Here is a 26785-nt window from a genome sequence, read left to right on the forward strand (position 1 = left end):
CATATTTAGATAGAGAGGTGCTGTTTTGATGTACATTTATCTTTTCTTATCCTGGCTGGTATTTGCTGGAGCAGAATTCAATTACTTCAATAAAATGTCACATGCAAGTTATGAAAGTCCCAGTCAGTGTGAATTATATATAGCTACTGTAAAAAGACTGGCAAATTTTAGCTTCCCTCGGTTTTCAAAAGCTAAGGTATTAATTAAGCAGAGGTGTATAAATATACAGTTTTGATGAAGACATTTTTCATGGTGAGGATGTGTCTGCTGTTTCCATAGTCTGCAGGCACACTGCATACAAAAACAAGGCAGCAACTGTGCTGGTTGGCATCGTAACCAATATAGGGCAAAAGCAATTATTATGTGTGGAAAACTGTAATGGAAATTTTTATCAACAACAGAGGAAGAAGTGACATCTGAAAAAGTGCATGAAAATAAAACATCATAAAGCAGGGATATCATCTTCCCATGGTACTGCACAAATAAGAGCTATGTGTTCAGAAGGGCCTCTTGAAATAAAAGTGTGGGACTCCAGACAAAAGATTTGCCTTTCTCATACACAGTTCTGAGGAAAAGAGAGTTTCCTTTCCTGGATCTGGATCTAGTTGTCTTACACTACTTGAGTACTAATTTAGACTTTTCAAATGGAGCAAGTGTGGTTTAGGTACGCGTGTGCCTGAAGCGATGCACGCACTTTGTTTCAAAGGGATGCAGTGCTGCACTGACATCTTCATGATAGCTCAGTATAAAGGTCCTTTCTCTAGCATTTTGCCATTTTTTCATCTTTTCATTTTGTGATCCTGTCTTTGTAAAAGCTGATTTAGCTGCATCTTGCAAATTAATTTATGAAGTGAGAGACGGGAAAGACATTAATCTGTCTGCATAGTATATTAAAATAAGAGAGTAAGATGCTTTTCTCCTCTGGAACAGAGCTTTGGGAGACTGTTAGCAGATATAGTAAAATGAAGCCTGAGTGATCTCAGAGGTAAGAAGCACTCTTACTTACGTCCTGTATTTTTGTGAAACCTCTAATAGGAGAATCTGATACATCATATATATCAACCTTTTGGGCACAAAAAGGATTCCAAACTGTTTCTGAATGTCCAATTTAAGCACTTGGCCATTTGTTATTTTCAAGGGCACCTGAAAATCACTCTGAAAGAAAAATCTTTGGAGGCTGGGGGTAATAGCTGAGCTCAACAGCAAATTCTTCAGGTCTGTGTGCTAAAATCTAGACTTTTTAGGAACAGACAACACTGATGTGAATGTTGAATTATGACTTATTTCTCCCACATCAACTTACCTATGAAAGTCTTAGTCCTGAACTCCATTTCTTCCTTGTAAATCAGCTAAGAATTGTATGCCCCATAAGCTCAGAAAACAAAGGGGGTTTCAGGACTATGGACAATAATCACATTCAGAAAGAATTATTGCAAAATTAATTGTTATTTATTCTGTCAGAGATCTAGGGGGGGGGGGGGGGGGCACAGAAATTTCTGTAAAGCTGTCATATCCACTAACAGAATATTCACATTTCTTTGGCACTTACTGGCTGGCCAGTGGGTTCCTAGTTTATTGCTTACTAGATGTTTTAGGAGAAATTGTTGATTTTGTCTCAATTCATGTCTGATTTGGCCCAATAATGAGAATTTTATTAATGACTTTCATGAGAGCAGAAACAGATAGATTAATTAAAATCTTGACTTAAGATGAAAGAAAACCCTTGGTCTTGGCAAATACTCTTTTTTTACTTTAAAGTGAGGTGTTTAAATATTATTTTTTAAGTCTGCTTCCATGGACTGTTATAAACCTACACATTCCACCATTTTATGGGGGTTTTTTAGTAGAAGGAGTCATTATTTTTGTTTAAAAGAAATATTCAAGCCAGATTTTCTACTGTCACTATAAGGAGAAAGACAAATTGCTTTTCCTCCTAGGTTCTTGCAGTTTGATTCTGTTCCTCACGGTTCTGCCATGATAAATAATGCCCATGTAGATAATTTAAGGTTAGATGGTAGCTGGCCCTTCTGTGGGCTACTCACTATGGTGGCGGATTCAAGGTGAGGCAAGACCAGCTCAGGGCTCAGAGGAGTGTAGGGCTGGTGCTGAAAAACTCCCATGGTGAGTGTGGGGCTGCCAGGCAGCCAGAAGAAGGGAGAGAGTGGAATATAGAGAGTTTTTATCACATTTTCTCCTTGCTAACAAGGACTGCAAGGGGGGATACACTGTGTGGATTACAATAAATCTATGATGGGCAAAGCAGTTTGGCTGCTCCCTCCATGCAGGGTCCCTGCACTGCTTCTCATATAAACTTGGTATTACTAGAAGAAGCTAGTCTCTAGAGCAGGGTTTCTAAATCCTTTCACAGAAAATCTCTTTCAAAGTGTTTTAACTACCTATTGATCAACTGCCAGAAAATGACAACTTGCTACCACTGCTGCTAACTAAAGGTGAGGATAGGGGACATGGCATATTGATTCTTGGGTGTTTATTCTACTATGAAGAACAAAAATCATAAATGGTGTGAGGTGGGGAATTGATTCTTCAGCGTTTATCCTGATACAAGGAACAAAACACCCACAGCTGAAGTGGTCAGGAGCCAGGCTCAAAGCAGACAAAAGTAGGTTCTTCAATTCACATGTGGCTGAGAAGTGGAACAGAGGATGCTTCAAGTGCCAGCGTCTTACGTGGGTTCAAGGGTTGGTGGAACAGGTTCATAGAAGAGAAATGTGTTAAGGGTTGCTGAAACATGGCAACCATACCTGCCTTGGGCAGACTGTGGCCTGAAAACGCTGGAAGATGGGAGAGTTTGGGAGGCACATACCATATGAGTTTCCTGTGTTCTTTCAGTCCTGTCAGAGTCAGGATCCTGAACAAGGTGAATCTTTCCTTTGACCTGATACAGCTTTTTTTTTTTTTTGCTCTTGTTAGGCACATCCATTTTATAAATAGCAATGCTATCTCACTGCTTCCTGCTTTGGCTTCTCTATTATCTCATCCATCAGCTGTTTCTTGTCTTTCTGACTCCCAGCAAAGATGAACATTCATTATGTGTCCAGATAGTACCTTGCACAGTTGGGAGCAGCCTGGTGTGACCAGGTGCTTCCACAGTATAGCCATTATTAAGAAATAGTGTGGAAACACGGGGGGTTGTGGGTTTCTTTCTTTTTGTTGGCCTCTGGGTTTTGTTATGATTGTCATTTGGCTTCTGTAACCCAAATCTTAGTTAACCCTTTTAAGAATAAAATGTTCCCAGCAATGTAGACATCTTCTCAATGTCTCCCTTTGCCATGTAGTGAGCAACTTCAAGGGCTGCGGAATCATGATATCTTTTACTAATAAGTTCTTGATTTTTCCCTCTCTTTATATTAATGTAAATAATTTAGTATCTTGATGTATTGGTCTTTTTTTTTATTGACATGTAAAACAAACAACCTCCGGCTGACACAAGAGTGGGATTTTTTTGTTAGACTGGGGCTTGGACTACTGAATTTTTTCAAGAAGAATCATCCTTGCAAGTTTACTGGGAGATTGGGTCGTAACTGTCTGTCCTTTGGTGCCTAAGTGTTCACAAGCACCATCTATGCTCTACCATGATATTTGAAGAAGTCAGTGAAACCTACAAGCCCAGGTTGCCAGCTGTAAAACAACAGTGCTGTAGCAAGACTGTAGAACTGTCCAGAGAGAAACATAATACAAGCCTGAAAACATGGGAATTAGAAATTGAAAACAGTGGAATTGAGAATCAGCCATGAACAAGGTGGTTGCACTGGTAAACTCTGAGCACATATTTGCAGTGCAACTCTTAAAGAGGGCAAGTTTTGTCTAAATTGAGTTCCTGTTGTAGATTTGATTAGGGAAAAGTTTATCTCACAGTGCTAACTACTGATGAAGAACTGACAATTTTTTCAGGACATTTGTGGTTTTGAGAACATCCATATCTAAAAGATGCTGTTCAAAAGAAAACACCCAGAAGATGCTAATTAGCACTATATTTTTTCTATTAAATTGTAGAATATCCTGAGTTGGAAGGGACCCACAAGGATCATCAAAGTCTAGCTCTTATACTTCCATAAGCTGAGATCCAAGCCTTTGTAAGCAAATGATTTGTTAGAAAGAAATCATGGATGAATAATGTTTCTGTGTGGATACTTACATAAAAAAGGATTTTGAAAAGTATACATTATTGTGCAAATAAGGGCTGTTCCCTAATACCCAGAAGTAATGGGTTCTAAAGATCCTTTCCATAGACTTGCATACCAGCTTGACAGACAGATTATTTGGATTTTAAGCACTCAGACTAGCAAAAATGTCCAAAAAACAGAAAATCACTGGTATTTCAGATTTGGATAATCCCATCAATCAACCTGTTTTCCCAGCTGGGTAAATTTTTTGTTGATTTAGGCAAAGAATAACAAAATCTTTTTTCACTACACCTTCTGAAATACTTACAGAAGTTCACATCCATACATCTCCCAGAGGAGATGACATACACAGGGTGTGTGATGGCAGACACCAAGAGTTTGCTGACGCGGGGAACACATTGCTCCTTTCCCTTAATGTCAAGTGTTCATTTAATTAACTTGCTTAGGTGACTGCATTTTGCTACCAGTTATTTTCAGTAATGAAGTGAAATGCTCTGTTTGTGTAAAACACAAGTAAAGTTGAAACTAAAGTGTACCTTCTCATTTGTAGTAGGAGGCAACTACAATAGAGCTGCCAAGAGAGGGGCTGACTCATTACAATCCCAGACAGTATATAGAGGAATACATCACACTTCTGTTGTCTGAAGTCCCCTGTAATTGCTACTAACTCCAGCTTTGGATGGTTGTGCTGGAAATTTCTTGCCTCACTGAACTTAATGCAGCCCTTGGTTTGTGCACACAGGGTGCTTGGCTTGTGTGCGATACACTGAACTTGTAGGAGGAGTGAGAGCACTTAGAAGTTACATCACCTTCCTGTCATCCTTAATACCGCTGCAGGTTTCTGAACCAGCCTCTTATCTTCTCCCAGGGCAGGGCAATGGCTTGGTGTCAAGGCATCTCCAGGGGATTTTTGCCTCCCAGATGCCTCTTCTAATATGTAAGGACATGGCTCGGTTTCTGTGCTCATCACAACTGCTTCCTCCAAGGTAAATTGCATATTAGAAACACGTTCACAGATACATCAAAATGTGGCAAATCTATGGTCAGTGTGGGTTGATGAGATATTTTTGTTTGTTTTTATTTTAGAAAACCACAGGGGGTCTTAAGCAGGATGTCTTTCAGCCTTGCTTTCAGAGCACCCTGTCTTCTTTGTTAACTCTGCCATTAAAAATTCGCTTTCGGCTGATGCTTGGTGCTAAAAGCTTGGCCTGAGGGTTTATTTTTCTGTGTGAATTTCAGAAAACTGGCCATCAAAAAGAGGTGTTTTTGAGCCTTTGTGAGATTTTTTTCTGAAGAAAAATTCACACATTTGTGCTGTCAGTCTGCTTTAGGGCTGGTGGTGGTGAAGGAATTGTGTGGCCATACCTATGTGCCTATACCATTAGCCCTGTCTTACTATTAAATTTTGAGCTAATTGTTCAGGTTCAGGCAATTTGTCAGGAAGTTATAGACAAAGACCCTGAAAATACTGACTTTCTACAGTTGACATGAAAATAGGTGGCCAGTCAGAGGAGGAAGATCTTACACCCTGTCCCGAGGTGAACATCAGTGAGCCCATGTAAGTGCTCCTCCCTAGGGCAAAAATCCATAGGAGACTGGATGTTACTGCCTCTGCTGCTTGTGGAGCTGCTTTGTTCTAATGTGTACTTCCTGGGAAACCTGTAAGAGAATTGTGATGTCTGTTTTTTTCCCCTTCTCTGAACAGACTGCAAGATCAGGCAGCAGCACTTTATATCTGGTCCTTTTGTAGTAGACAATTATCACTCATATGCATATGTGATGCTCGTACTGGTGCTTCTATGACACCCCTAAAACATCTTTCTGAGCCCTTAAACAATTTTTTTGTAGCAGTAGTATCTATCTATCTATCTATCTATCTATCTATCTATGTAGAGTATTTGCAGTTGTATCTAGATGTATCCATTGGATTTCAGCTTCCTGGTCATTTGAGGACAGAGGAAGGGTAACCAAGCCATCAAGGTTTTAAAGTATTTTACTTTTCTGTGTGGAAGACAGGTTCGGGTTAACAGAAAGTCAGTTTCTTTTTGGTAAATGAACCAAATGTTGAATGAAAATGATTGCTTGAAGAATTTGCAAACTTATCTTTCATGTTTCTCAGTGCTGCTGATATTACTTGGGGAAAGTGAATCTGTAGCTCTTCTCAACTCAATGGGTCTTCAGTTTCACCATCATGTTTCTTATAAGAAGAGAAATATGCAAACCAGTCAATAAAGACTTGCTTGAAATAGTGAACAGGATGTTATTCATAGCAGATGTAGGGTTTGCAGCCCGGTCCTGTGGTCACACCGATGTTCCCCTTGGTGAATGAGGGGTGTCCCAAAGCTCCCGTGAAACGTGTGAGCCGGGGAGCATCTCCACTGCCCGGGGAGGCTCTAGGATTGTTGCCTGCCGTGGGGGTCGTTCGGAGTCCTGCAGGCTTGAGCCTGGGCTGAGCCATGTCTCCGGTTTAGCAGCTCCAGCCCGTCCGGACGAGGGGACAGCCTGGGAAGCGGGGTGTGGCTTTCCTTGGGGACGAACAGGGGTGCGGTGAAGGGCCGGGGCTGGGGCCGGGAAGCGGCTCTCGGGGCCGGCGGTTTCCCGGGCGATGGGTGGGGAGGAGAGGAGGAGAGGAGGAGGAGGAGGAGGAGGAAGAGGAGGAGGAGGAGGGGTCCCCGCGGCTTTATCTCTCACCCGGCTCCGCCCGCCGCCGGCTGTCTCCCGTGACCGCACCGCACCGGCGGGCGCAGCGCCGGCCAGGGCAGCGCCCATGGGCTGCGGCAACTCCACGGCCGGCGGCGCGGGCGGGCGAGGTAGGGCGGCGGGGCGGGCCGGGCCGGGCTGGGCGAGCGGCGGGGCGAGCATCCCCGCCGTGCTGGGGCAGCCCTGCGGGGACTGCGTGGCGGGGGGCGGCGGCGGGCACGCACCCGCACCCGGCGGGGATACAGCCCCCGGCTCGGGGAAAGCCCGTCCGAGCCGCGGGAATCACTGCCCGCCCTCTTGCAAGAGCATCTTCCTCTCCCGAGGCTGATCCGCTTGCTCAGGGGAGAGAGAGTGATGTGGCCTGCCGCGGGCACCGGCGGCTTTCTGGTGCCCGGTTGTCGCTAGAATCACCACCTCCGACAGCAGCTGCCCAAGGCACGGCAAGCCCAGGCCGGGAGCTGGACGTAAGGATCCCGCCGGGGGTGTCAGCTCCATCCTCTTCGCTTCCCTATAAGGCCACGAATGCCACTTCTGAAATGAATTTGTGCCACATCTTCTCCTTTTGCTTGTTGGAGAAGTTGGAGGCTATTTCATGATTGAGGTTTCATGCATGTTAATGTGTACTGCTGGCTGGTGCGTCCAGCTGGCTCCCTTATTTGTTCACTGCTATTTTCAAAAGAGATAAGATCTGGGAAGATGGTGCTGTTGTGCTCTTCCTCCCCCCAGCCCCCGCAGAAAAGGAAAGTACATGGAAACTGATAAGTGGACCTTCACCCTGTAATTATAATATGAGCATTTCTCAATCATTTTTCATCCTAGCTGCACTTGGCAAACATTGCCACCTGTTCCAGTACCTTTATCAAGTCTTTCAGATGCACTAGTGAGCTTTCAGTTCTTGAAAATACACAGCAAAATAATAGTTGGACCACTTAGAATTACTGGGTCCCCATCTCTTACTGTTTTGACTTGCTTTAACCAGAGCTTCCGTGGTGCCTTGGGCAGTGCTAGTCCTGACTTGGTCATGCCTGTGTGAATGTGAATGATGCTGCCTTCTCTAGGGTGTACCTATGTGTGTACATTTGTGGGGTATGTTGCTGGTTTACCTGTTCAACTCTGCACTTCACACTCAGAGGAGAATGTGATTCTACCATTCCTTACTCGGTTTATGTTAAATGATTGTAAGCTGGGTTTTAGGTACTATGTCTGTCTATCAGAGGCCTCTCTCATCCATAAAGAATGCACTGTGTGAATTTGCTTGAACATTCAGTGCTCTTATTAGAGCTGCCCTATTTGCACACATGAATTCTCTCCCTTTAGTTGATTCCCACACTGCTGTGACTGGAAGTTCTTTCTGTATATGACCAGTCTAGTTTCATACCACTGGGGTGATGCTTGTTCACATCCCTTTTCTGCTTGCTGGGTAAAAGCACCAGTGCAAGCTTCAGAGACGTTCAGACAAAAATGTTGAGTCAATTACTAGTCCATTTGTGGTAGTTTCTAAATTAATGTTGCTCTGGCTGCCCTGTGGAACTTGTACCAGGGTACAAATGGGTAAATGTCAAACAGACTAACTCTGACAACAGTACTATTTAGTGAATTATTTTGAACTCAAAGTTTGTTTAAAGGTGTCCCGTTGCATTAGAGGTAGTTGCCTTCAACAGGTTTTGGCTTGTAGATACATAAAGTATTTTCACTGAAGGTCTGACCCCTTTGATAGTTAAACTTATTTATAACGTTATACATAAAATATTTGAACTTGCATTTTTTGGTAACCTTTCACATGCTCTTCAGAAATGTTCCACAGATCTCCAAGGGCTTAGCGCAGGTAAAAACCAACCATGCCGCATAAAACACATCATTACTATAATGGAATTATTACTGTTGCACTGATAGACCTCCCCATATTGAATGCAGCTCTGAAAGGTCCAGTTCTCTTCTCACTTTCACCACTGTCAGTCAGAAATTAATCTGTACAGTCTATGATCTTACAATACAGAACAGCTAGTAATAAAAGTAAGATGTCAGATGTTTACTATTTATTTACTTCATTTAACATTCCTTACAAAGTGTGTCTAATAAAACTAAAATTATTTTATAGAAGGGAAGGACAAGACTTACCATTTTTATTCTGAATCCTCGAGCTTTCAAGGAAAGTGCAACTCACAATTTAACCGAAAGATGTGAAGACTGTGTAAATACAACCTAATTTTGTGGCGTGCACAGCATGACTGCATCTTTAATGCTAAAGTTATGACTATTGTATAGTCAGTAATGTCAAAGCTAGAGGTGCATAACATGTAATTAACCTGTAGCACTCTCTGTCATATCGTATGACTAAGTACAATATTGTAGCGTACTTCACGGAATACATTAAATGTGTTACGCCAATCCCCATTTTCTTACTCTGGTAAAATTTCTATTGTAGCCTAATTTGATTTTTCCTAAGCAGATGTATATATGGTGATAGTTCAGCTAATGATATTATCTTCTGTTTCATGGCTAGAATGACATCAGAGCTTTCAGCTCTATGGTCTGTGAGATCTAAACTAATAGACATGATCTAGAATAACATTTCAGGCTGTGGTGCAGTACTCCAGAACATCATTATAACTCACAGCATTCAAATGTTCTTTATGGAGTATCAGACAGTGGCAAAAAGCTCTTCAATTGGGAAATGTCAACTTCAGTTATCTAAGTAAACTGGTGTATATACAACCTTCTTAAATTACCTAGCTATTTTACGTATTAGCTATGGATTATACTTATTTTTTATTTCTCAACTTGCTGTTTTCCTTATGTTTTGTTATCTCATTTTACATATCCTTCTTTCATGATATTTCCTGGAGTTTTAGAAGCTCAAAAATAGCTCATTTTTTTTTCTTTTAAAAATATGCTCTTAAACATTAATTTACTTTTTTTTTTCTGAGTTAAGGCATTTCCCTTCATTCTAGTGATTCTTCACTAAAAAATTCTAACTGCCTCCTCCTTTCCGTATCTATTGCAGTAGCAATGACAGCACCTTAAATTATGGTAATCTTAGGAGGCTGTCAGTCTAGCCTTAATTTAAATATATAGAGAAGCTGTTAGTCTGTGGAAAGCTTCAAATACAGTCAAGTTATGATGAAGGAGAACTTTCACACCAAGTTTTAAGAGATTTATTAACTTCAAGTTTGGTGCAATGCCCAGGAAGACATCGTGCCATTCCATTGATTGGGTCAAGTCTGTGTTGAGAACTCCTACCTGATGAGCTGAAGTAATAATTTTTATAATTTTTGAAACAAATTGATATAATCCTGTCTGCAGTTACAGTGGGGTATAAATAGAATAAATTCATTGATGTTAGAACGCACTTTCATATTGCTGACTGTTGGAGCACATCACAAAGGAGACTACAGTAGAAAACTCATTTTTAATCTTAACAGTTGCATGTACATATGTATAATTTGGAGGGGATTTATTTGCTTTTTGTAACAATTTGATGTTCAAGAAAATGTCCTAGGGCACTGTCCATTAAAAAAATTAGGAAAATGTTTTGTAATCTGCTCTAAAGTCAGGTCCTGGCATTTTTTGTATCCATGTGTTTATTCATGTGAATGGTTGCCTCTCATGCTTTTTATGTTTTTCTGAAGATTTGTCTCTTGACTTCACTCCTGATGCATTTCTCAGCACAGAGCAATATCGTCTGTGGCTATCAATTTCTCTCAACCGTCTTTCACATTAGGCCTGCATTTACTGAAATCCTGCAGTGTCACCGAGAGAAGCTGCTGTTGTTCTGGAAGAGCAAAACCCCCTCTCACCTAATGGAAGATGCTTTGGGATAAATTCTTCTTCTTTTTGATTTGCGACTGTTTAAATGCTCTGAGGGTTTTTTGAGGGATCACAGCTCCAACGCTCTAGACAGGATGTTTTTCTTCTGTAATCACTGGGGCTCAGTGCAATGTGTGGCTGAATGGGCCATGTTTATTTGCAGGCTGTACTCTTTCTTCTCCTTCTGCAGCTCTAAAATGCCAAAATGCACCTGTGGTCCTGCTGTGTAAATGGTGTGAGCAGAGAGGTCATTCAGGACAATTAACTATTGCCTATCTTTTATGGATGTGGCTTCATGGCTACTCTTCAATCTCTTGCTGAGGTTAGGCAGGTTTTGAAAAACCAAACAAACAAGGGCCTATCAAGACAAGGCTTGTAGGGTCAAGTGCTGCCTTTTTTTAGGCCAGGCTGATACAGTGGGAAAAAATGGACAAGCTTTTAAGTATGTGAGGCTTTTGTCAAGTCATATATGGAAACCGTCGTATCTATGAGAGCACTAAGCCTTGCTGCTATGGAACGAGCTATAGGGTGTTTGCTGATTGGTGGTAAACAAGATTCTTTGGCTGAACTCCTGGCAGAAGGCACTTGAGTAGATATAAAATTGTGTTGCTCACTAAACACGCAAGAGTTAGACAAATATGTCAGTGAAGTAACGGGGTGAGGGTGAATGGATTGGACTTTACAAATAAACATGTCCCTATGAAATGAAATGTTTTTGGGTTCCTTGAGAAATAATATCTGTGTATAAGGAGTGTTCTAGCTCCCTAATGAACAAAACCTTATAAGCTTTTACACAGGTTTTTTTATGGTACACCTAGGTAAAATGATGTTCATTTGCAAGCTCAGAACTCTCACAGGAAGAAAACTCCTTTGTTAACTGGAAACACTTTCAGATCTGTAGTCAGCTACCTTAGTGGTACTTGAAGGAATTTGAACCAAACACTTGTTTCACTTTTGCTGGTGAAAATGAGAAATAACCCCACTGAAATTAATGGAATCCCATCAATGAATGTGAGGATAAACTGGTTTGCTGTCCTTATAAAAAAGTAGAAAACAATGTATTTCTTTATATATGTTTTTTTTAAAAAATATTTATTATAAAGGTAAAACTGATCTCTTAAAAAGTGAATTTTTTTTTTTATCATACTCAGTTCTCAAAGTTTTTGTGTGACATGCATTTCAAAACCCTGAAGTGATTTTTCAGCAGTGGTACCCTTGCTAATGTCCCAAGGAAAAAAGTGCTGCCATGTGTGATTGTTAGTGGCATATTTCCAAACACAGGTTCATGGCTGTATAGCTCTACACAAAGCCCAGGCTGATGGGTCTGAAGGACATCTCCTGTCTCCAGAGGGAGAATGTGTTGGTACCATAATGCATTGAAGACAGCATGGCACTGAACATGGATATGATGCTGAAGTGTGCCCTGTGATTGACTGGAACTTGAGAATCACCTCTGGGGAGTGTAGCAGTACTGTAGGCACACAATTCTTCTCACTCAGCTTGAGATTTCAGTTTGTGTATTAAACACTCCGTACTTTTGCTGTACTTCCTGCAAGGAAGACACCTTTTTCAGATGGGTGTCCAGGGTGCTTAGACTTAGAAAAGTCTCAGCAAAGGCCTCAAAAAGGACCATGAACCTTTTTAGAGAAACTGATTTTGATTGCAGTAAGTTTAGACCAAAAATAGGAAAATCATGGCCCTCGTGCAGAATAGGCACAGCAAAGGAATAATTTCTTCTGGAAAAAATTAAAAATCCTGCTAGCTCCAGCTAGGCTTTTCAAAACACATGTTGTCTGAAGTGTTGCTGATGCCTGGGTTCTGTCTAGGTGTACAGGGTGGTGCCCCGAAGGCTCATTGCTGAGCTGACTCTGGATGAACTAGCCTTGGTAGCAGAAAATGTCTCCGTACAGAGGCAGAGATTGAGCTCACACAGCAATGCTAGCCTTCCACCTGGACACAATTAATTTGAGAGGTTTACATGTAATGCTTCATAGATGTGCCTGCAAAGCTAAAAAGTCTCAGAAGGCTGCCTGGTAAAGTTCTAAAGCAAGGGCCTGAGCTTATTGTGATAGAGATACTCTGTCCAACTTAATTAAGGCTTTCTGCTGATATATACAGCCCTAGTGACATTTTGCTGACTCTGGAAGCAAGACTAGCCGCAGAAATGTGTACAGTCTTGTACGAGTCTAGTCTGTGTTGTTGCTGGGAAAAGGAGGGATAGTCACGTCATAGGAAATGGGAATGATATTATGTTCAGGAATTAGCTGTAGAGGGTGATGTTTTCTGCCATTCAAGCATTCCATTCAGGTAGACAGAGCTGGAAAGCCTTGCAGGACTATTCTTCCTCCTGTTTAAAATAAGAATGCAGAAGGCATATTCTTACACATCAAAGTGAGATGAAAGGTATTTGCTGTTTATGTATATTTTTCAGCAGCAGAAAAAATAAAAGTTTTCCAAGAAATGAAGTATCATAGGAGAAAAAACCCCAACCTACCTCCAAACCCAAAAATTCTTTGTGATTGGCTACTGCAGTTTCTTCACAGTGAGCTCAGATCACCTTTTCCAGCTAAGAGGAAAGAAGTGAAAGGTTTTTCTAATGTCTGCCCTAACTTCTGTAATTAACAGAAGGGATAATTTACTGGTTACTCAGCTGAATTATAGACTAGCAAGAACAACATAACATTAGTAACTTGGAAGGAACAAGAAAGAGTTTTTACTTCAGTGAATGTTTCTCTCCCAACAAGAAACATCTGAGTCACAAAAAAAAAAAGTCAGTCCCTTATACCAGGCAGGCAGGTGGCAGCTTTTGTCTCTGGTTTTTTGTTAAATACCAAGATGAATTAAGGGCTGGTTGATCTCCTTAGATGTCTTGGGCTTTGGATGGGTTGTGTCCCGATGTTTATATTAGTTCTGTCTAGTCATTTTATAAAACTTTGTTTATCTGGCAGGAAGAACGAGGCAGCATTTTACACACGTAGTGCCAGCTCTACAACTGCATCAAATGGCAGAATAATCAGGCATTTGGGAGTAACTGCTTGGTTAGTTGTGCCAGCTTTGTAGCAGACAAAGCCACCAGAGGACTGAGCAAAGTGAAGGATATAAAATTCAGAAGGATTATTTTTTTCTTATGCTGCTCCCATCTTGAGTGACTGCACCTGGGCACTGGCCCACAGCAGCATCATTTTCACACACTGAGAGTCTGGCCCAGATGTGATAGATTTAAGGGATAGTATGGATAATCATTAAGGATAATCTGAACAATCTGACAGTAGCAAATTTTTGTTGCTACTGTGTTGTTTAGGACAGAAAGACAGAAAAACTATTACTGCACTGTTGGTTGGTTTAGAGGATTATGCCATTACCTGGTAAACATGTTTGGCTTTTGTTTTTTTTTTTTCCTAGGTGCTACAGGGACTACAAAAGATGTGTAAGTACTCTACTCTACTCTACTCTTTTAAGTATATAACCCTGGACATATTTTCAGTCCTACTAGCCTTACACCAGATTTAGTCATACATGATTCATCTGGCTCCTAACGTATAATCAACACTACCAGATGTTTACTGTCTTTAGTGACAGCTTTCATCTCCACAAAACAACTCCTTGTCTTGTTTACTTTTCTACAGATTTCTTTGCTTGTTGTTTCTCTAACAGAAATTTCTTTTCTCTGCTTCTGTTGAGGCAGTTGTCTCACAGAGGTGGTTTTGTTACTTCAGACTGCCTTTCCCTGTCGTGTGCCAGTGCACCTTTTACCATAGGCCAAGTAATTGTATGAAGCCAGCACATAAATTTCCACCAGGCCCAGTGAGAGATTTAGAAAGCCACTGAGACAAATTTCCCCTCTTTGCATGAGACCCACTAACCCATCCAACTTCCTTTTCAAAGTACCCACCTTCTCTAGGTATTCTCTGCATTAAAGATAGTATCTATTAGGTTGATGCAGGCTAGCAGAGGGCAGCCCTACCCATCCTGTTTTTCTCCAAATGTGCAAAGTCTTTTATAGAGCTATTTTTATTTGCTGATACAGAAGTGTACAGGCACAGCTTTATTCAGCCATAAATTTATTTTTCTATCAAAGGAAACCATAAAAACTCCTCCCAAGGTCTTGCCTTCTTCTATTTCATGTAATTGGTATTTGCCACTAGAGTTTGCAACTGAGAGACCTGGGAAAGATTGTTATGTTATGCAACAGGAACATTCTTCTGTTTTATTTATTTCACTTGGAATAACTACTCTAATTAGATGGAGGAATCCTGGTGTAGAAATGAGGGCAGTCAAGTCAGATAAACAAGTGGAGAGAAGAGCTTAACAACAGGCTTGTCCTTGCTATTACAGAGCACAGCTGAGAACTAACAGGTGTCACTTGGCTGATCAACACTGTTGCCACAGATACTCTTGAGATCTGTGTTACCTCTGTAGTCTGTTTTCTAGGCTTGCAGTGCCAGACAATAAATAAATTACAGAAGGCAATCTTGTAAGGAACCTCTTCTTGATGCAGCCTGCAGCATCACTGCCCTCAGTACTTCTGTATTTACAAACCCACTGGTTTAATTGATATTATTTATATTTTTTATTGTTCAATTTAGATGATTTAAGGACTGACTTAGAACTGCATCTTTCTCTTTGCTTATCAGTAGTTTTAAATTTCAGAATTGCACGCACTGTTAAATTATGAATGTAGTAGGCATGTTCCTGTGCTTGAAGGAATGGGGATGTGTAGAACTGTGTTTATATGTGTGGAAGCATTTATAGAGCCAGGCTGCAGGAGTTAAAATGGAAGCATCCTACTTATTAGTGTGAGTTCATCTGTCATGTTTCAAAATAGTATTGAGATAACTTAGAAAAAAATTAATTACTAGTGCAGTCTTCAACAAAGGGGAAGGGTCAATCCTGGAGCTATTACTCATTCAGATTAAGGATAGTGGAGCCAGCCAAACAACCCATGTGAGTAATAGCATCTTCTTCTAAAACCTTCTCATCAGATGTTAGAAACACAGATCTACTAATGAGGAATGGCAGTGATGACCCAAAAGCCCTAATCAGGCATTCTAATATTTAACAAAAGATTTTTATGACGGAAGTAAAATATCAGAAAAATTATTTTTATTTCATAGAAATGAACAAAGCAGATTTATATTAACTAACATTATAGATCCACAGAAGCTTTTTACACCTTTTTACTTTCATCAGCTAAAGCTTCTCTTTAAATGACCCCCTTTTTTTTTTTACTGTCAAATTTCAGTCATATCAGTTCTGATCCAGAGAAGCGTTTAGGTGTGTCCATCCTTACAGCATACTCTGATACTGAATCTGGTTATTCTAACGTGAGATTTCTCATTTCTTGACTGTGACTCATTGCCAAAGCACCATGTCTCCTGGAGTAAGCAGCCAGATGGAAGGAGAGAGGGCTGGATCCTGCTCTGAGCCCTCCTGGGTGACTGCAGGGAAGCTGCTTTGCCCTAGGGGCCCGGAGTTTCTCCACCAGTAAGACAGGGATGATGATATGATCTTCCCCTGCAAAGCGCTGTGACACTGAGGGCTGTGTGGCGACAAGAAGGACATATGCTCTGAGAATGCGTCTGCCCTCCGTGCTCCAGCCCAGAATCTGTCAGCCAGCTTCAGCCCATGCTCCTGCCCCACTAATAAAGAAGCATTCATCACTGCTAACTGGAAAAGCTTAGCTGTAGGAGAAGTAAAGGATATGCTGCAAAGTAATGCAATGCCTGCGATATTCAGTGTGTGGCTAAGTCTGGGGGAAGATTAGTTACAGCAGGAAGGAAAGGACACAACAGCTCAAGCCTGTTTCAAAATATTGAGAGGAAATCCATCAAATACAAATGGCAGGCCCTTGTTCCCAAGAAACACCAAGAATCTGAGGAGTAGTTGTCTGTCACTTGTTCAAAGTTCAAGGAATCATTTCTGGTGGGACTACTGAGCACAGCTAGAAAGAGTCTGTGTAATGCTCAGCACAAACAGAGTCATAAAAGCTGAGGTAAGAAAAATGTGGATGGAATGAATTAGTGTGAATGCCTCTCATTTGACATTTAAAATAAGTGAGAAACGGTAGCTTCTTTTACCATCAAATAGACATAGGACTGATGGATGTAAAAGCTGACATATGAACAAAGTTTGTTTTTCAGACTTTGGGTGACAGGAAGCCTCTTGGGACAGACAAAACCTTACCAAAAGAAACACTTATTCAGCTGAAAGTAGAATGCTGTTATATGGACTTGCTGTTAAATCTGCCTGTTAGCTCCAGGACTGCCCATGCTACCTGCTGAAAACCGTGCTCTCAGTTCTTCTGCAGATGTCAACAGCATCTGAGGCAGCGACACAGCAGCTGATCAGCACAAAGCACCTTGGACTGTTAAGTTCCTTTTGCTGTCTATTCCTGGTGCAGAAAAGCTTATCCTAGCTTTGCTCTCCCTGCAGGACTACTGGACTCCTGTATCCATGTCTCTGAGCCCAGGAGACTTGGCAATGGGAGCACTGCTGAAACCAAAGGAGCTTCTCTCCAGTCGCACTCCCGCGTGGTTGAGCGTTGCTGTCATAGCTTTGCTCCCCAGAGCCACCTGTGTTCACCCAGCCTGGGCACAGAAGCAGCACCTGCCTCAGTGGCTCAGCAGACACGAAACGTGTGAAATTAGTGGGCACCTTTCAAAAGGGGTCTTGAGCTTATGCCTTTTCCTGGTGTTAAAATCAAGAGTCAAACATGGTTAGAAGGGGAAAAGAGATTTTACCTTGGCATTTATTTTAAGGATCCTCAGGTGCACTATGTCCAGGTTGAATGCACCAAAATGCACACCACAATGCACACCCCCAAAAGACCAGGTATAACATTATAGGTTTTACTAATTAGCATATCTATCAAAGATTCCCCAAGGAGAGGCTCAAGTGAGCTCCCCTCCCCAAGGAGCCTTCCCCTGGACGGTTCTATCTCAGTTTACAAAATGTGTTCTGGAGAGGACCTTGGGGTCTGGGGCACACTGATCCCTAGATACGAAGCTTCTAAAATGTTTAGTCTCTCAGCTTGACAAATGAGTCCAAGAATATAGGCAAAAAGCACTAAGAATACAGAAGTTGTAAAAAAGGTATAACAGGGGTATAAAAGAAAAGGCAAAAAGTCATCATGGCATCAGAGCCACCATGTGTGAAGGCAAGAGGTGTGTGAATATGTGTAGTAAATAAACTGGGGCAGCATTCCTTCCTGAGCCCCCAGAAAGGTGTGTAAAATGGCTTCTTCCTTAAGTGCCATCACCAGAATTTTTCTTTCTTTTCCCTGTCACACTCCCATGTTCCTCCTAACTCTGCTCACTCCCTCTTTTCTGGCAGGGCCACAACAGTTTGCCCCCAGTCATCACCCAGCCCAAGAGCTGTGGTCTGTACAATCCCAGATTATTTTTGCTGTCGTACATTTGAAGAAAAAGGTATTGCAAAATTACTGCTTTGATTTATAGCTAGTAAGAGGAAAGGAAGAAAGCAAAGTGTTTAAAAACCCTCATCTGCTTAATCATAGAGCTGGATAATTTGTTTTGGTGAGAGAATTAGAGTAATGATCTGTGATGCCATATTACAAAACATTTCTGGAACAGAAGAAAATGGCCCTGTTTCCTACTAGAATCTTTTTCTTTTTTTTTAAACATTGACATTAATTTCCTGTTGGACAATATTGATTATTATTCTTACAACTCCATTTTAGAGGCTGCAAGCTGTGCATGAAGTTGTCAGTGCTTTTAAAGGACTCTTTTCTCTGGGCAATGGTTAATCTGGATTACAGAAAATGTTCCCAATTGTATGAGAAAATCAGTCCTGTGACACATTCGGTTGGTTCAACAGAAATGACTGTAATCTTTTGGGACCCAAAGTCCCTTTCTTAAAGTAGAATTTATTTTTTTTTCCTGAAAATGCATCCTCGTTTCCACCCACTGATATACACAGGCTTTCCATTTTCTTCAGGAGAAACTGGCCCACACTAGGACAGAGCAGCTTCACAGTCCTCAAGAAAAAAAGTCTCTGCATTCTCTGGCTGTGTGCGTGAGGACAGTAAGATGACTTAGGTGACCACATGGGGTGACAGGAGATGGGAAATGCCTTCTGAAGTGGCTCTAGTTCCTCTAGGAAGGGGTGGCAGAAGGGCCAGGGAATGAGTCTTGATCAGTCTTTCTTGAGTGGTAAGATGTAAACAGACAGCAGACGAAGAGTGCTATGCCCTGCACAAATAAAATTGCAAAATAATAAGATTTACTCCAAGCCTCTACTATTAAAAGGACCTGTGTACCCTTATTCACTGTGGTCGTGCAGAAAGGATGGTTGGTAATGTTCCGCCCCTTAGAAAGAAGGTAGATGTAAGAAAATTTCCAAGTTGTAGCAGTATTTTTAAGGCATTTGCTGCCCTCCCAGGAGGTTTAAGGCCATTTTCTTGCACTTAAGACTGCATCTTGCTGTGAGCCCTGTGCTCTTCAGGCCAAAATCCCATTGGCTTCAGCGCTCTGTAAGGACATAGAGCCCCAATGATTAAACTGTAGGCGCATCAACCTTTTAGAATAAATAAATTGGTTGCAGACCAAGCTAAAGTGCAGCTGCTGCCCCATCCATACCCAGCCATGGAAGTAGAGCTCAAAATCCAAATTTAATCAAAGGTGGGTGAGTGATTTGTGTGAACACTGATGTTGGGACACAGACTGAGACTGCAGCACAGGCATTGTACACTGAAGGAGTGAGAATAAATTCCTTATATTTTTTGTATTACATCTTTCTTCACATCAATGCTGGTTACTTTACCCCCTGCTCCAGTGCAGCTACACTGGACAGTACATAATTGGGACGAATCAAACCTCAGTGACTCTCTATTGATCTACAGACTGCCCTGTGATTTTACCCTAAAGTTAAAGGAGAATTAATTGCCCATTTATATGGGATTAAAAACAGCATTTGGTTTGCAAACAACCGAATTCAGGAATTGCAGTGCCTCATTTTATAAAGAGGCCCTGTAACAGCTTCTGGCTTCTGTAATAGCTGCTGTGAAAGTTTCTCTCTCTTCATCCACAATCGCATGCCAGCACAGACACCCAGTCCCTTTCAGTCATCTTTTGGGGGAATAGCAGTCCAGGCTTGCTCCTGTTACATGCAGAGCCTAATGTTCCTTTTATGTGGGAAGTAGTGTGGGGACTCACTCAGGAAGAGTGTAAATTCACATGTTTCTGCCCCCAAATCTACTTTCAGATGTCACTGGTGGGGGTCATAAAAAGTAAGCTGCATCTTTTCTCAATCTTTTCTTCCTCCTGTACATTATATTGGAAAATTGTCCTTTTTTTATACCTGTGTGAGTACTTTGTTGAATGGTGTATGTCCTAAATTAAACTGGGTTAAGTAATAGTCCCCTTCTTCCCTTGCTCCTGAATTTACCCAGACAGTCATGGAGCAGCTGAAAGAAACAATCTGCTAACATGCTTTTTATCTTTCGGTGTTGCAGAGCAGAAGAATCCATATCAGATGATGACAAAAGGAGGTAGGTGCTCTGCTCAGCCAGGCCTACCTTTATGTGCAATAGGCTGCAGTGAGTCCTGCCACCAGTTACATATCCATTCCCTCCTCCTAACTCCCACCAGCACCAGCAAAGCAGAGGAGAAACAAAAAGAGAGGAGGAAATCTCACACAGAGTCAAGTATATGACGAGTCCACCCAGCCTGTTACTGAGTTGGGAAGGTGGTAACTTTGTGGCAAAAAGAGCACATTATCTCGCCGCTGCAGGTAGTGTGCTCAATAAGGGCCGGTGGCCTCTGCCTTCTCACCAACAGTGCCACAGGAGATGCCATTAGCACTGGTGGGAGATCTCTGCTGGGCTGGAAGTTGAAGGAAGCGTGAGTCTATCATCAAGAAAATTAGAAATTGGCTCAGAACCCCAGGAGCTGGAGGAGGTGTGATTAATTCACCACCTAACAGGGCAGAGCAGTGTAAAGGGAGCCTCTGTGAGTAACTCCCAGCACAGCAGAGGCTTTAAGGACCCAGTTTTTTACTTCCCTGTATCTGTCCCTGCTTTTCATACAGGCCTTTTGTAGCCAGAAACTATCCTCTGCAAGTCCATGAAGGGGAGAGGGTTGGTCTATCAATGTACCTAAGACACTCGTGCTCCTTACTATTAACAGTATTTCTCCAAGTGTGACCCTAAGCAGGAGGAGGAAGGTCCGATTTATTAATGAGGTCAAAGCACTATTTAATTGGTGGGTGTTGTTTGAAGTGAGGTGCTTTGGTGGTGCCAGTGTTGAACATCAGTGTCAGATTAGCTCTGTCCTCAGCTCGATATATTCAGAAGCTGGGTGGGTGGAGTTTGTTATCACAAGACAGTTGGGATCTAGTGATCAATATCAGGAACCTGAGTGAAAAAAATAGCTCCTTTCACAGGGAGAAGTGTGCCAGTTGAGCTCTGATGTGCCTTTAATGGTTTCTCTGCACCAGGAACTATGGTGGGGTCTACGTGGGCCTGCCGTCGGACGCAGCTGCCATGGCTCCCAGTCAGACGAAAGCTGCACCCAAAGGTACTGGCAGGTTGTGGACTGCATTTCTCCTCCTTTCTGGGGTTTATTTGATCTACTAGGATGCACATCCTTTAAAAATCAATTATGATTTCAGGCAGACTGGCTAGCCTTGAAGCCTCTTAAGGCAGTGGGGCTATTTATACTTGTCGAAGGGATTGTTCCCATTTATTAAAAATTTAACACACTTTTGCAGAACGTTCCTAGAGCAGATGATGACAGTGTAGGTACATGATCTTCTGAACAGCTTCTCCACACTCTGAGTGCTCTGTGAATTGAAAGAAAACAAAACCCTGTTAGGACTAAGAGGCTGTGATAGATGCACTTGCAGAGCCACAGCGCTATTTTTAGTTTGGAAGGTATTTACTTGCATTGTGGTGAATTCCAGTAATAACAGTTAGTAAGTGCTTGCTTTCAGGTTTATTTCTGTTCTTACATGAAACCCAGCAGAAACTGTTTCTTTTCCATGTTATATTTTTGAGCAGTGGGGAAAAAGCATTAGATTTATAGCTATTTAATTGACAAGTCATAAACATATCATTATGAAATAATGTAATATTCTTTTCGTTTAACACAAAAAAATGCTGCTGTCACATATGTACAGCACAGAGCTTAGTCACTGACTGGTGCTTCCAAAATTTGCTGCAAAACAAGAAAATGAAAAACAGGAACATTATTAACCAAAATAAAAGTAGCTGGTTTTGAAATAGTACTAACTTCGTTGCATTTTTTTTTTTTTTTTTTAGTATTTTAACCACCTTTGTCTTTTGTTTTCTAATTAAGATTAGAAGGAAATAAAGACATCAAGATGCAAACAGCTGGAGGTACAGTATGTTTTGATTAACATTGTGTGCTTGGCATGTATTTGTTGAACAGGGACAAGGTAGCAATGCTTCCTGTGATGCTCTAAGTTGGTCAGGGAACCACCAAGTTACATCTCCAGCTGCATCACATTTCTAAAGGCTGGACCAGGGACCAGTTCTCAGTGGGTGCTGATATAAATTAGACAGTGGTACAGTCGTCTTCTTGGTGAGGATTGAGAAGCAAGGAAACTCTCTATTACTTCATTTGGGAACAAGTAAAAGTCGAATGTCCTTAGTGATACTAAGACCTCCCACGAGAGGTACATCAGCAGTGCTTAGATCAGCATCTGCAGAGACAAAGATTTTTCCAGCAATGAGGATTTTGCAGTTAGAAAACATCTCCATTTTCGGGAGGACTTTGAGGACCGGTGTGTCACCCACTAAGTAATGTATTGGAGCTTTCCCCTTGCTGTGGGAGTACCTGTGGGAGCTTCATTTTCCACCAGCTAAAATAGGACATTGAAGATTTATAGGGTCTATTCCTGAGTAAAGAGTTTTGACTAACTAACTTTAAAAAAAGTCCTTTATAAGTTCATGTCTGCAGAAGAAATAAACGAAGTTTCTGTTCAGTACTTGAACTAAATGAACATTGACAAATTTTGATAGGGAACTGTTTTGATGTCTATCCAGTGGGGAACTGAAAATTATTAAGCTGCCAACAATTTCCATAAGAAGCAGAGCCCTTTCCTAATGTAGGTGAAGAGCCAGAAACAGTTTTGACTGGTCCCAGTGCTGGACACAGGCCTTGCAGAGCAGAACACATATAATAAGTGTCTTTATTATATGAGTGGTTAAAGCCCCATGGACTTTTCTAGGGGCACTCTTAAACAGGGAACACTTCAGTTGATCTTCACAGCTAATTTCAGTAACCTGGCTGAGATGTCTAAGCTAGAAACACCATCACCCTTGACCAGGGCAAGGCTCAAGCACCGTCTTGAGGTTGCACCTTTCTGTCTGTGGTTCATGAACAGAGGCTGGGTTACTTAAGTCCTTGTCTAGGTGCTTTAGCTGAATGCCTGAGGCTGGATAGAGTCAATCACTTGACATTTTTTGCTATTTAAAATAGCCAAAAGTGCACTTTGCCTTCATTCATGCAAGGCCAGAGCTTAGCTGCTGACTCAAGTCCTACACAGATGAGCAGCTTCTAATTTACAAAGGGTCCTCTGAGCTCCACAAGTCTATGTGCATGTGTGTCTGCAGTTCATGGACTACAAATCTCTCAGCTTCTAACGACAACCCAGTTCTCTGGTTTATGTATAGAATGTTCCTGTATTGCTTTTCTACTAACGCTTTACCAGTCTACCTAGATCTGTTCCTTTCTTTTTTTTGAACAGTCTACTAAGACCAGTTGCCAGTGCTTTAGAGAGAGATGTCTTTGTGCTGAAGAATTTGATATTTACACAGCCTTCTGGAGAGCAAGAGAGATCAGAACACCAAAAAATCCAAACTGTTGCAAGTTCCAACTACGGGTAAAGCTTCAAGTACAGCGTTGAATCAGTTTCCTATGATAGTTGCATTATGGAAACCTCCTGCTGTTCTCCCGTGAAAGATGAAATTAGTGAACTCATGGTGGATGTTTCTGCACAAGAGCTAACTTTGATGATCTGCAACTTATTTCTCTGTGGCCATATTGCAGACTCCATTAGCTATCAGCTACGCTTCATATATTTTTCTCCAACAATTTTTGATAGATTTTATATAGAAAACCATCACTACTGTCCACTCAATAGTTTCTATGGTAGGTTCCTGTAAATTAATTGTTATTTTACTTCAGAGTAATATATTTGACAAGTTTGCATCTTTTTGGGAATATTGTAAATTTTAATATTTTTGCTGTGAAAACTTAAGAATAGGATGAAATAAGCATAAGGCCATAAGGTTCTTTATAATTATTGTTGTCACTTTTATACCATGATACAAATATTAGTGTTTAATTTTCACCTTGGAAAAAGATATTGCTCAAGGAAATTGATTCAAATAACAACAATATACTTCATCATAGTATTTATGTGTCTGTTTATATTTTTCTTCAGCTATATCTCTTTTATAAAGCATTACATATAAAAAAATACTAAAGAAATGAACTATTATGTGTTCCATTCCATGTAACAACAATTATATGTCCTTGCATAAGGAAGAAGTGATAGTATTTTTAGAGATAGTGGGACTAAACTCCAGTGCTTCATCCTCCTAACCTGTAAAGGATTTTTGATCACTGTTAGAATTTTGTATCCCTGACTCATCTGTAAGCATCTCCAGTATGGCAAATTGAAGCAGAAGGAGTGTTATTACTACTTTAGCAAATGGTTGAGGTTAAAATCCATTAAGTTAATAGCAATTGTAAGTTTCACACAGAACATAAAACAGATTGTACATTCACATATGGCTGAATGAGTATTTAAATTATTAAAGCCTTTTGCATAATTCTTTAGTCAAACTCTTTTTAATGGGACTTGATATGCTATATACTTTAAATAAACAAATAAACAAAAAACCCCCAATCTGCACCATATTAATATATTACTGTACATTAATGACCATTTTTAAAATTAAAAGGAAAAAAGCAAAACAGAAAATGTGGCCATGAAGGAATAAACCACTGTGAACCATGAAATTCCTGCCCTTTTCCCTGATACCTATTATGACCAATGAACACCACTGACTATGATATCTGGTAACTTGCAGCTTTGACTTTTAAATAGTGGTAGTTTGATGTGAGGCTTGAAAAAAGAGATATTTTAAAGCATTCCTTTCTTGTCCTCTTTTAATTATTTGTGACATTATTTATTGCTATTCTCTAGAAATCTGCTACTTGGGTTATCAACGATTTCAGGCTTCCAGCTCCTGAAGACAAACATGCATCTCATTCTTGACCGTCGACCTCAAACGGAGATGAAATAAGCTTGAAGATTAAGATGTGGTGTTAAAATATCTCGCAGTATGAATGAAAGTCTGTAGATTCTATCTGCAGAGTCTTGCTCTAGCAAGACAGGCTGGTGAGGACTCAAGTAGCACTGAGTGATAAACACTCAGGCTTTCTTCCTATCTGCTTACCATAGCATGAGGGTATAATTTTCACTTCACATGTTCCACAAATGGCCTAAATGGTTTGCATAGCACAAGTCTATTTAGTACAAAGCAGTTAGGCCCATGCCTGACCTGATCATGATTGTCTTTTCCAAAGCAGAAAAAGCACCAGTCGTCCCAAGATATATCAGCGTTCAGCTTGTGCTCAGAAAGCCAACAGCAGATGCCAGTAATCAACCCAGTTGTTTACCCACTTCTTCAGTTGCTGGGAAGAATCATCAAAAAGGTGGACAGGGCTAAACTCAAACATCACTTGTTCTGCTACTGACATTTGAAGCCCCATGTGTGGGCGGAGGGAGGAAAGAGGTGATTGCTGATGAACAGCTCCTTGCAGCTGGTGGTGGGACAGTTGCAAAAGGGTACTTTCCTTGGTTTACAGCATTGCTTGTTTTTCCTGTGCAGAGCTACAGAGAAGCTTGGAGCACTTTGCAGAATTGGTCTTTTAATGTTTCATCCTCTGAATGTGTGGGAGGTACAGTGGTTTCTTAATATTTTTGTTCCTCTGCCTCATTTAATCTCAAAACTTTACTGACCAACTGACAAATGTTCACCATCATGGACTGCAGCCTCTAAAATAGACATATATTCATCTATGCTATGCAGGCCTGTACCCACCAAACTGAAGAGCTAGGGCCATGCCCTTGTCTTCAATTTGCACTCTCGTCTTTTGTTTTCCCAAGGATCCACGAATCTAGAAACTGTGTGACAGGACTCTGTATTCTATCTTGGCCAAATTCCACTTAGGGAACTGATTTGCTGCTCATGAAAATTCCTCTATGGTGAGCAGCCTTTGTTAATAAAAGCACATCACATTTCATGGAGAAATGAGTGTATCTGCTCTTTCAAAACTTACAATCTATGGATATTTCTGTTAGGAGAAGGAACAGAAAAGAAACCCTATATGCCAGCTGCCAGCTGTGCATGTGACGGCATCCTTGGAGAATATTTAGGCACTCAAATGATGGTTCAATGGGAGAACTGAGAACTGAATACAGGGAGCCATTGAATGACAGAGTTATTATTAAGAAATATACTTTGGTTTTGTTAAAACATCTTGAATTACCATTTGTGAAAAATAAACATTTAAATGTTGGGGCTGTAATACAATTTTCCTTGCAGTGGTTACTGTTTCTCCAGCCAGAGCTGAGGTGCCAGTGAAAACAATTCAGCAAAGAGTGGATTTGGGCTTTATAATCTCAGAATCTCAGATCTGAGATTCTTTGGCAGCCCAGAAATATTATGCTTGAATTTGTGAATCTTGAAAAATTTTGGAGTAGGAAAGCATAGGATTGAAACTACAGTTTGTGACCAGCTGAAAAACACTCAAAATATCTTGTATTACAAATTTTGGTCTCATACATCTCTTCTTAATGCAGGATCTGGGGCTTTGTTGTAAAGGCCCAGCTTTTCAGTTTCTGGGTAGTCCAGACAGAAATACTGCTTGTCTTTTATGTGCCATCCACATCCTAGTGCAGTTCAGGGGATGTGACAACTCTAAATCTCTGTGTTGCTCAAGGGTTAAATCTTGTCACTAAGAGGGCTGCAGAAGACCTGGTAAAGGCCAGTGTAAGCTCAGTTAGAACTTCGTTCCCTAGAAGTGAAATCCTCTCATAGCAAAGAGTCCATGCAAGGCTGAAGCTGCAGTAAGTCA

General features: G+C 41.1%; 1 protein-coding gene across 3 annotated transcripts; it reads left to right on the forward strand.

The window, feature by feature from the left end:
- Nucleotides 1-6821: 6821 nt before the first annotated feature.
- On the forward strand, nucleotides 6822-26236 carry C4H12orf75 (chromosome 4 C12orf75 homolog). Of its 3 annotated transcripts, none has more exons than XM_048301622.1 (7): nucleotides 6822-6955; nucleotides 14055-14079; nucleotides 20125-20160; nucleotides 21108-21187; nucleotides 21931-22008; nucleotides 23382-23785; nucleotides 24849-26236. In XM_048301622.1, exons 1-5 carry the CDS (start codon nucleotides 6913-6915, stop codon nucleotides 21936-21938), a joined length of 192 nt encoding a protein of 63 aa, XP_048157579.1. In that variant the 5' UTR covers nucleotides 6822-6912; the 3' UTR covers nucleotides 21939-22008; nucleotides 23382-23785; nucleotides 24849-26236. The 3 variants fall into 3 exon arrangements, with proteins under 3 accessions (XP_048157579.1, XP_048157578.1, XP_048157580.1); XM_048301621.1 differs by having other exon boundaries at nucleotides 6828-6955; nucleotides 21973-22008; XM_048301623.1 differs by having other exon boundaries at nucleotides 6833-6955; nucleotides 21968-22008.
- The last annotated feature ends 549 nt before the right edge of the window (nucleotides 26237-26785 follow it).

This window comes from Corvus hawaiiensis, chromosome 4, assembly GCF_020740725.1.
Source record: "Corvus hawaiiensis isolate bCorHaw1 chromosome 4, bCorHaw1.pri.cur, whole genome shotgun sequence".
Classification (NCBI taxonomy): Eukaryota; Metazoa; Chordata; class Aves; order Passeriformes; family Corvidae; genus Corvus; species Corvus hawaiiensis.

Excerpts from the sequence above, each read along its gene's own strand:
- C4H12orf75 (XM_048301621.1), top strand. The coding sequence starts at position 6,913 with ATGGGCTGCGGCAACTCCACGGCCGGCGGCGCGGGCGGGCGAG. Across the intron at positions 14,080-20,124 it reads ACAGGGACTACAAAAGATGT|AGCAGAAGAATCCATATCAG; the intron begins GTAAGTACTCTA and ends TCGGTGTTGCAG. Across the intron at positions 21,188-21,972 it reads GACGAAAGCTGCACCCAAAG|AAGGAAATAAAGACATCAAG; the intron begins GTACTGGCAGGT and ends AATTAAGATTAG.